Genomic DNA, 9,205 nt, shown 5'->3' with positions numbered 1-9,205 from the left:
TTATTTAGAATGTTCTTTATTTTACTTTCCATGCAAAAGTGTATAAAGCGCTTTTGACTTAAAATTGAGGCACCTGGTATACAGTTTTTCCCCGGGAACTGAGAGTGAAACTGTGGGACAATAGCTATAGGAGCTACAAACTAGAGTAGAGCTTGCAAAATACTATGACTGCAGCTGCATAAAAAAAACACAACTCAGGCCCTCTTCAGAAAGCTACATATTCAATTATTAGAAGTGCAAAAATGTTCAATCCAAATTTTAAACCTTTGTTAGTTTTAAAACATTACATTACCTTATTTAGAATGTTCTTTATTTTACTTTCCATGCAAAAGTGTATAAAGCGCTTTTGACTTAAAATTGAGGCACCTGGTATACAGTTTTTCCCCGGGCACTGAGAGTGAAACTGTGGGACAATAGCTATAGGAGCTGTTTTTAAGCAAAATTTGTTCCGGTCGTACTTAATGCATTCGCGCTTATGACGTGATAAATTTGGAGGAATTTGTGCATAAAATGAACTTTTAAATTTAAAATTAATGAAAATGTGAAAAAAACACTTGGATGTTGGTTATAATGAAATAAATAACAAAAATAAAATGCCATGTGAATGTTCAGATCAACAATGAAACATGTTGGCTCATTTTCTGCACTGTTTTATAAATTCTCTAAACCTACGCATTTTTTATTTCATCAAAAGACTTAAATTTTCGCGAGACTTGCTTGAAGCTGACGAATTTTTCGGTCTTTTAGACCGACGACGTATACAATTTCCTCCTAACGTTTCGCAAGCACGAATGTTTCACACCTTCAGAGGTGAGCCACATGTGGCTTTAACACCGTTAATAATTATGTTTCTGGCCGGTCTAAAAGCACGAAAAATCGCACGTTTCATTTTCTACTTCAGTTTAACTTCGCACCTCAGCAATATCTCCGAGACACCGTTCGTGTAAAATTAACAATTTTTATTAATTTTCTAATCACATTTAAAGTTCATCATTTCTTTCAATCCGCCTTAAGCTCCATCTAGAACTTTATCTTTCTGTAATGTTTCTATTTTGTAAATTTATTTACCCATTTGCAAGTCAAATGGCAAACTCCATGAAACTTTCGGTAACATTATGGATGTTCCAGCAGGTTTCTGAAACTTTGTTTCAATAAATATTGCGTTCTTGCTTTTTACGTCACTTTGCTCTCAGAGACCTGCAGGAGATTAACTTGTCGATAAATAATCGGTTTATATCAGATATTTGAAGTAATAAATAACTGCAGCCTAAGCCAATGAAACATTGTGAACTGGAGAAACTCTCAGTCCCATCGCCGTTTTTAATGAATAAAGTAATAAATTTGGAACATTGTTGATTATAAAAAAAAATAATTAGTTTTTTTCTTTTCAGAAATGATCATTCATTATGACTACGACCGTGGTCACGCCCGCGGAAAACAATGCTTCCAACATGACCCTGTTTCCGTTCCAAGAAGCCGCCCCTGGAAAATTCGGCTATCAACAGGCATTCCTAGTGATCCTGTTGAGCATAGTGATTGTGATAGTAGTGATAGGAAACACTCTAGTGATAGCGGCCGTGATCACAACGAAACGTTTAAGAACAGTCACAAATTGTTTCGTCATGTCTTTGGCGGTTGCCGATTGGCTGGTGGGGATTTTTGTGATGCCACCAGCTGTTGCTTACCTTATAATGGGTAAGATCGATAAGGATAAGCCAATAAAAACCGATATTTGCTTCCATCTGTTGCCAAAAAGTAAATATGGTAATATGAGCAGAGGGAATATGTATTTATTCCAAAGGTATTGAGGCAAAGTGAATGGTTTCTAATATTCAATGATTGGTGCATTTTTATGTTTTGAGGTTTTCATATAAAAAAATCCAAAACCAAATTATATGCTTAGAAATGTAACTTTTTGAAAAGTTTCATCGTGCATTTTTCAAATTTATTTAATTGATGATGAAGCGCTAATATAATGTATGAAACTACAGCAAATTTGATCGATTTACATACAAACTCCGCCAGTAATCGATATTTATCAAAAGGAACTTTTTATAGTAAAAACGTTCCTCTATCGAAATGCTAAAGTAACAATCTTTTTTTCAAGCGGCGTACAATTTTTTAATGTTTAAGTTACAAATGACCCCAAATGGTCTATGGAATTTTATTAATTGAATATTCTTAAATATTTGCACGATTTAACTGAGTTAACGTTCAAAAAATCAGAAAAATTATATAAGCGAGATTTATTTAAAAACTTAAACTTGAGTTATGTAGATCCCAAACTATTAAATTTTCCGCAAAGATATAGATGGTTAAAACGGTGTGTGTGAACCAAAAAAATATATAATAGGGGAGCGTTTAATATATTCAGTTCTCGTTTTCTGGAAAAGAACCTTTTAGAATATTAAATGTTCAATTTTCTTCAAAAAAAAAAAAAAACTATAACTAATAAAATCTGAGGAAAATCTATGAAAGGTATGTTTTGACCGTAAGGCCTAAACTAGTAACCCGAAATAAAATTTAAAAAAGTACAATTCAAAAAATGTGGACTGAATTAATTCATTGGTTTAGTCAGTAACTAAATTCTCAAATTTAATCAATACTAAATATGTAGTAAAAAAGCTTTTTAAAACACAGTAACTAGTGATTATTCCGTTTATAACCCCTCATATTTAAATATCGAAGTTTTCTTTTCGACAACTTTTCTGTATTTTTCCAATTAGAACTCCATCTAGGTTTGAAACGCCCTGTAAAAGTATTCAGAGCACAACCAGGAAAAAATTGCACCTTCAAAAGATTGCGTTAAACGCGATGAATAAAAAAAGGTTGGCAGAAAAAATCACAGTACCAATATTTACTTAATTTTTTAATTTTCTTAACAAAATTCCCTTGCTTCAAATTATTATTATTTTCTGTTTTTACATCTTTACACTTCAATTTTCGATACATTTATTTGGAAATTATTGGTTTTCACTTCGTTTCACGGTTGATCAATTAAACATTGAAATGCACAGGAAATTTTATGTATGCAAAATACTCGATTAAAATAATTTTCGCTAATTACAAATTTGCCATTCATGCAGGCCCAAAAAGCCATTGTATTATTAGTTAACACTGAAACCCTTTTAGGAAAAAATATAAAGTGAGAGGAATTTTCAAACAAGAAGAAACCCCGAAAAAGTATCAAGCACATTCAGCACGCTTTATAAAGATAACGCCATTTAAAACTCTTTTGGAGCAAAAGCTGAAGTTGTAAAAACTTTAGTTATAATGTCAAGACTTCCGCGTTCCGTTTAATAGTCTAAAACGGACGCCCGGAAAGCAATTGCGATGACACCCGGTATGGAAGCAGGTCTTTTTGTTAAATTATTCATGATCAGTCCCATTTATCTTGGCACTGAAAAGGAATAAAGTAATTTCTTGTAAGTCGCTTGTTATAAAACGCAAAATTGTCGCCTGGAAAAAATTAAATGTGTAGTCAACTTGGTGAATAGGTAAAGAATTACTTTATTAAGCCATAAGATTGATCGGTCAAGAATACATTCGGAAAATACGCTTCTAAACGACATCTGAAAAGTTCAATGGCGATATCTTTATTCATGAATTGGCTCGATTTTTCTGATTGCTCTTGAATGAAAATATTTCCAGACCACTTTAATCTGGTGCAATAAAAACTGTGGTAGAATTCTCATTTCTCTTCTTATATGAGGCTGAGGTTATTTAAGAAAAGCACACTCAACTCTATTGTCGAAAATAAATGATTCGGTCTGGATTAATTGGATTTATCGCTTCCATTCCGCAGACATTTCGACGTAGTTTCAGGGATTAGTATCATAATACATTTCTAATAGGAGAGGTAAAGTAATATTGATATTTGGGACTCCTTAGGTGCATGGGAGTTGGGATGGGTGCTTTGCGACCTTTGGGTCTCGTTGGATATCCTTCTTTGTACGGCCTCAATTCTCAGCTTATGTGCGATTAGTGTGGATCGCTACTTGGCAGTCACCCAACCTCTCAGTTATTCCAAAAAACGAAGATCGAAAAGTTTGGCCTTCGTAATGATACTTATCGTATGGGTTAGTTCTGCATTAATCACCGCACCGCCCATGTTCGGATGGTAAGCAACAAAGTAATTTTCGATTTATTAGGTTGAAGAAATTCTTCTTTAGGTACGAATCAGGCAGACACGGCCAGAAAACCTGCAGATATAACCAAAACACTGGCTATGTGATCTTCTCTGCAATGGGCTCGTTTTTCATTCCCATGATTGTGATGCTGTACGTCTACGTGAGAATATCCTGTGTTATTGCCCAGAGACACGATCAATTGAGTCACATAAATAGCTCATACACTAGGGTAAGTGCGATGTAAAACATAATCTATGTAATACATCAGCTTGGCTTTGCAGAAAAGTAAGCAGAATGGGATTACCATTGAAGAATCGGATATCGAAAGAATCTCGGCCGAAACTGAAGACAGATCTGCAAGGTATATTGGACAAACATTTTTAAATAAAAACAAATTAAATAATGGTTTTTTCCGTAGCGCGCGCTCGTCCAGTTTGGTCAACAACTACAGAAATAGCATACTACCTGACACGCCTCGGAAATCATCCTCCAGACTACTCAAGCCGAACACAAGCTTTTCATTCCATGACCACAGATCTTTAACTCCCGTTAGGAGCTACAACAATTTTAGGTAGGCGCGCTAATTTACACTTAGAAAATTTGTTCATTGAAAATTTTAGATCATCTTTGCCAACTAAACCAATAACATCACCATCCCAAGTAGAATTAACCATGTTAAATTATGAGCCTGCATCGAGAGTATCGTCGTTGCGAAGAGAATCAAAGACTGCACAAACCCTTAGCATCGTAATGGGTAAGTCTCCTACGACTGAACAATGAAAATTAATTGCCTAAATAAACTTTACTTTTTCCAGGTGGTTTCATCCTATGTTGGCTTCCATTTTTCATCAACTACTTGCTTACGCCGTTCATTCAACCCAACGAAGTCAACCGGCTCATCATGCTCTATATGACATGGCTGGGATGGATTAACTCAGCTATCAATCCATTTATCTACGCCTTTTATAGTCCCGACTTCAGAATAGCCTTTTGGCGATTAACTATCAATCACTTCAAAAAGGGGGTAAATGATAGGGCAGAGTTCATTGAGTCGCAACCAAAACGATTAGAATTGGGATAACCTGTCCAGTGCAAGTGAATTTTAAAATTCATCTTTAAAGGCGTACAAAAAAGTTACTCTTAACGATGTTAAAAAACCAAACTGATTATTTGTGCTTGTTATTGTTGTAGATGCTGATGCCGCAATAAAGTAGTAAAGCAAATTTCAATTGACTGGTGTATGATTTTTAATTAAAGTTATTTGCACTCTACTGAGAACCGGCTGCTAAAATACTTATTCACTAGGGTTTAATTACTTTTTAGACTTCTGAAGATAAAACACCCCGAAAAAGGCTTTATATTCGATGATTTATTTTTTAGATACATATTTACTTAGTGGTTTTCCTCTTTCTCCTAACGGTCGTTTTTGGGGGTGAAGGATCCTCATCACTATCACTGGCTTTTAATTCTTCCTTTCGATTCCATTCCTTTTTGAGCTCACTTAGCATGTCCGGTGTCAGGATTCCTTGAGCTAATAGTCGTTGCGTAAGCCTCCCTTTGCCAACAGGCGACGACTGGATATCTAAACAAAAGTTCAAATAAAATTCATACTAATAAATCTGGTCTCAAAAGCTTGAAAACCCCGACAAAAAAAATGTTTGCTTACTTCGCAAATAATTTTGCTTCTTATTATGGCTATCGAAAACTTCTTCATCTGCCTTAGATGTACCCGAGCTAATACCTGTTTCGGAATTTTGCAGCAATCTGGTCAGTTGTACCACTCCTTGCTGTATAATTTGGTCTAACTCTTTTTGCATGTCTCTAACTAAATCCGCCTGGTTGAACAAATCCACAAACCGGTAACTGCAATTCATGAACATTGCGAATTCCCAATTAACTAAACCAAAATCCCCGGCTTACCTTAACCAAAGGTACAAGTCGAGAACATCGAAAACAGCCTCTAGATGTACGAGGTCGAGGATGGTGCGAGGCGGTTGCAGAGGCCAACCAATCGACGAACATAACCAGTCGAAGGTGATGGGTTCATTTTTGCTAAATTGTCTAGTGAACTAACAACGCAAACCAAATTAAATTACCGTTGACATTTTTTCTGCTAATTGCTTACCTTGAGGAACATGGTACACACAAATGGCATCTTTTTATTGATTGGTGAGCAGCAGAAGACATATCTGGCTCGAAGCGGCAAAGGAACATGTTGAATCATATCGGCTAGAAATTTAAAGTCATCGATGTTGCACATAAAATACAACGAATTGTCCACGGTGCAGAGATTGACGAATATATCCTGAAAGCAAGTTTCATATTAAAGACTCAGGAAAAAAATTACATCGAAGAAGCAATTTCAGTACAAAACCATATCGCTTACCATCAAATTGCTTAAAGTCGAATTAGGCAAATGATAGGCATAAAGTTCTATCTGTTCTGCAGTGGGGTGAAGACCCGCTTGTGTTAAAGGCTCTGGCTGAGAGGCCATCAACGTCTTTAAAGTTGGCAGATCTTCAGTTTTAAACGTTGTTACGAAGCCCTGTTCCCATTTGGTGCCGTACCTTCAAAAAGTTGAAATAAATAGTAAAGAAATGAACGGTTAAAAATAGGTTTTTTACCTTCCAGCTCGGCCAGCGATTTGCAATGCTTGTGACACTGAGATCGTGTCCATTTCTTTCTCGCCCTTCTCATTCATAGTTGGTTTGATTAGGGAGTAAAAAATAACTCTTCTTATACTCCTGGGCAATAAAAATAAAATAAAAATGAATTCATCTAAATATCCCTGTCGTAGACTTACAGATTTAGGCCCATTCCGATTGCATCGGTAGCAACCAGTATTTTGCAACTGTTTTCTGGATCATTAAACTTTGCTGCTTGTGCCAGCTTAGTTCCTAAGATAACAAGAATAAAAAATGAGAGAATAATAAATAAAAAAAAGTTTACCTGGTGGCAAGCCCCCATATATTACCGCCACTTCCTTTCCAATATTTTCAATTTTACGCGACACTGAATATATGTCGTTTTTACTGAAACATACTATACAATCGCCTGGTTTCACACTTTCCAAGCTTCCTGCAAAAAAAACAAGAGGGAATGACTTCTTTGCCTAAATAATGGATCATTTTCCGTTCGCTTACCTAAAGCCTGATTTTCAATTTTCAGATCAGTCAATCGCTTGTAATTCCGAACTTCTATATCTTCGCCCGTGGTAAGACACAGTTGACTAACTAAGTTCACAGCTCCTGCTTCGCCGCACAGGTGGACTTCTTCAGCCATCAGCCCTAGAAGGGCTCTCGTCCAGGCCCAGCCCCTTTGTGGGTCTCTGATCATTTGAATTTCATCAATTACAGCTACTTCATCTAAAATGGACAAAATTCAGTCCCGAATATTAACAATTTTTGCCTGAAGTGACTTACAAGGATTGGTAACTGAAGTCATCTCAACTGTACAAGCCACATGGGCGGATGGGTTTTGTAAAGGATCTGCAAATTTTCGTTCTTCTCCTGTTACAAGATCACATGGTGTTCCCTGCAACATTTTTTCAGTATTTCTATTTTGCTTTGATTGTTAACTGATCAAATTTGACTAAAAATATTGCCAATATTTCTTCTAATCCACGATTATTGGATTATTTTATTGCAAAACTTTGTACTCAGTTCTACTGAATTGACAAATAACGCTTAAAATCCACATAATTCTGCTTTTGAGCAATTTAAAATAATAGTTAAATTTTTCAGAGTTTTACAAGCAGAGGTGTAAAGTTAGTTAATTAAATACTACCACTAAAAATAAATTGATTGATCACACTCCTAAAGCAACTAACTTCTCTAGACACTAAGGTGGATGCGCCTCTAAGAACGTTATTTATGCCCACCAAACTGGAGTTAAAAACGCCCGTTTTAGTACTTGAAATATTATTTAGTCTTAAAGTTCCTTTCTTATGCCCTCCTATGTCCATCAAATTTAAATATAGGTCCAAATCCTAATCACGGGCGCGAAAGCGACCATGAACGCGCCAGTTTCTCGGGTTATTTGATACGAGTCTAGTTTATTTTAAGGTGCAAACAAAAATTAGAACTGTAAAAATCATTTTCTAGACTGTTACAGCAAAGACATACCCTTCCGTTGCACTTATTGAAGACTTCAGATGCTAGCAATTTAAGTGGGCCGCAGTAAACCCCCGATTTGGCAGTGATATACCTTTCCAAAGCATGGTAAGTTTTCCCTGAATTAGTTGGACCCGCATGGAAGATTATTTTTCTATTCAATGCTCTGGCTTCTGGGTACCAGTTAGCTGGAGATCTAAGTTTTATCAGAATAATCTTACGTTAAAGGAATACTGAAATGTACTATCCAGACCAGTTTAAGCGAGTAAAACTTTGCCTGAAAACTACCTTAGATCGGAAATTTTCTTTAGATCATCCATACATTCCAAATGGGGAAACATCTGCTTGGCATGTCGTAAAAAGTACGGAAATATATCAGTATGGTTTCCAGCACCTTGCAAAATATCGCTGACGACTACATGTAGATCAACAGGCAGGGTATTTGCCTCCAAACAGTACCTTCTAAAGCTTACATAGGCCTGATGCTGCAGGTAGACTGGGTAAAATACCTTAATGATTTAAAACCCCTAATCCTTATTAACCTCGGTACTTACTGTCTAAGCCATTCTCCGTAAGTAGGTGCTTTATGCTTGGGTTCTGGTAAAACTTATTTAAAACTTTCAGCAAATCAGCTTTATTTAAATTCCCTGTAAGCTCTGCCCCCACGTTGATATCGTCTGGATTTGGTTTAATCTGTATGGGTGTAAAAAGCGAAGAAACATTGTCTTTCGACGACCCCCTTTTAGTCCGCAATTGAATTAAACCAGCGCAAACTGGCCTTAAAAAACTTGGGGCTGACAAAGTGGTAACGATGGAATTCACCGTTTTGAACACTGTGTAAATTTTCGGTTTCTGCAGCATATTGACAAAAATGTGCGTAAAAAGCTACCAAATTACTGTGTGTGGTTCATTATAGAAAAATTAAAGAAATAAATAAGACACTAAACTAGAATGTTTTACACT

The 9,205-nt window shown here is 36.0% G+C and overlaps 2 protein-coding genes across 3 annotated transcripts; one reads left to right on the top strand and one right to left on the bottom strand.

Moving 5' to 3' along the window:
* The first annotated feature begins 915 nt into the window (after nucleotides 1–915).
* LOC125505045 (5-hydroxytryptamine receptor 1D-like) lies at nucleotides 916–5,359 on the top strand. The gene is made up of 8 exons (XM_048667981.1): nucleotides 916–1,332; nucleotides 1,392–1,695; nucleotides 3,892–4,120; nucleotides 4,173–4,359; nucleotides 4,412–4,491; nucleotides 4,549–4,701; nucleotides 4,751–4,884; nucleotides 4,946–5,359. The coding sequence occupies exons 2-8, from the start codon at nucleotides 1,407–1,409 to the stop codon at nucleotides 5,209–5,211; spliced, it is 1,338 nt and encodes a 445-aa protein (XP_048523938.1). The 5' UTR covers nucleotides 916–1,332; nucleotides 1,392–1,406; the 3' UTR covers nucleotides 5,212–5,359.
* A 120-nt stretch (nucleotides 5,360–5,479) lies between these two features.
* Nucleotides 5,480–9,198, bottom strand: LOC125505044 (ATP-dependent RNA helicase SUV3 homolog, mitochondrial-like). Of its 2 annotated transcripts, none has more exons than XM_048667979.1 (13): nucleotides 8,797–9,198; nucleotides 8,531–8,738; nucleotides 8,255–8,438; nucleotides 7,553–7,664; nucleotides 7,274–7,495; nucleotides 7,080–7,208; nucleotides 6,934–7,027; nucleotides 6,755–6,874; nucleotides 6,517–6,697; nucleotides 6,256–6,435; nucleotides 6,051–6,199; nucleotides 5,797–5,993; nucleotides 5,480–5,712 (listed from the first exon to the last, which is right to left on the bottom strand). In XM_048667979.1, the coding sequence occupies exons 1-13, from the start codon at nucleotides 9,101–9,103 to the stop codon at nucleotides 5,519–5,521; spliced, it is 2,277 nt and encodes a 758-aa protein (XP_048523936.1). In that variant the 5' UTR covers nucleotides 9,104–9,198; the 3' UTR covers nucleotides 5,480–5,518. The 2 variants fall into 2 exon arrangements, with proteins under 2 accessions (XP_048523936.1, XP_048523937.1); XM_048667980.1 differs by having other exon boundaries at nucleotides 5,872–5,993.
* Nucleotides 9,199–9,205: the final 7 nt, after the last annotated feature.

Source organism: Dendroctonus ponderosae, unplaced genomic scaffold (assembly GCF_020466585.1).
Source record: "Dendroctonus ponderosae isolate FM_Combo_2020 unplaced genomic scaffold, Dpon_F_20191213v2 Dpon_F_20191213_646, whole genome shotgun sequence".
Classification (NCBI taxonomy): Eukaryota; Metazoa; Arthropoda; class Insecta; order Coleoptera; family Curculionidae; genus Dendroctonus; species Dendroctonus ponderosae.
Note: the sequence above shows the minus strand (reverse complement) of the source record. Positions and strands in the feature narration are given on the sequence as shown.

What these genes read in the sequence shown, in the direction of transcription:
- LOC125505044 (XM_048667979.1), bottom strand. Translation starts at nt 9,103, where the DNA reads ATGCTGCAGAAACCGAAAATTTACACAGTGTTCAAAACGGTGAATTCC. An exon ending in TCAATAAGTGCAACGGAAGG is followed by an intron (nt 7,665 to 8,254) that starts GTATGTCTTTGC and finishes AAAATGTTGCAG; the next exon opens with GGAACACCATGTGATCTTGT. An exon ending in GACTTCAGTTACCAATCCTT is followed by an intron (nt 7,496 to 7,552) that starts GTAAGTCACTTC and finishes TGTCCATTTTAG; the next exon opens with ATGAAGTAGCTGTAATTGAT.
- LOC125505045 (XM_048667981.1), top strand. Translation starts at nt 1,407, where the DNA reads ATGACTACGACCGTGGTCACGCCCGCGGAAAACAATGCTTCCAACATG. An exon ending in GCACCGCCCATGTTCGGATG is followed by an intron (nt 4,121 to 4,172) that starts GTAAGCAACAAA and finishes ATTCTTCTTTAG; the next exon opens with GTACGAATCAGGCAGACACG. An exon ending in AACCCTTAGCATCGTAATGG is followed by an intron (nt 4,885 to 4,945) that starts GTAAGTCTCCTA and finishes TACTTTTTCCAG; the next exon opens with GTGGTTTCATCCTATGTTGG.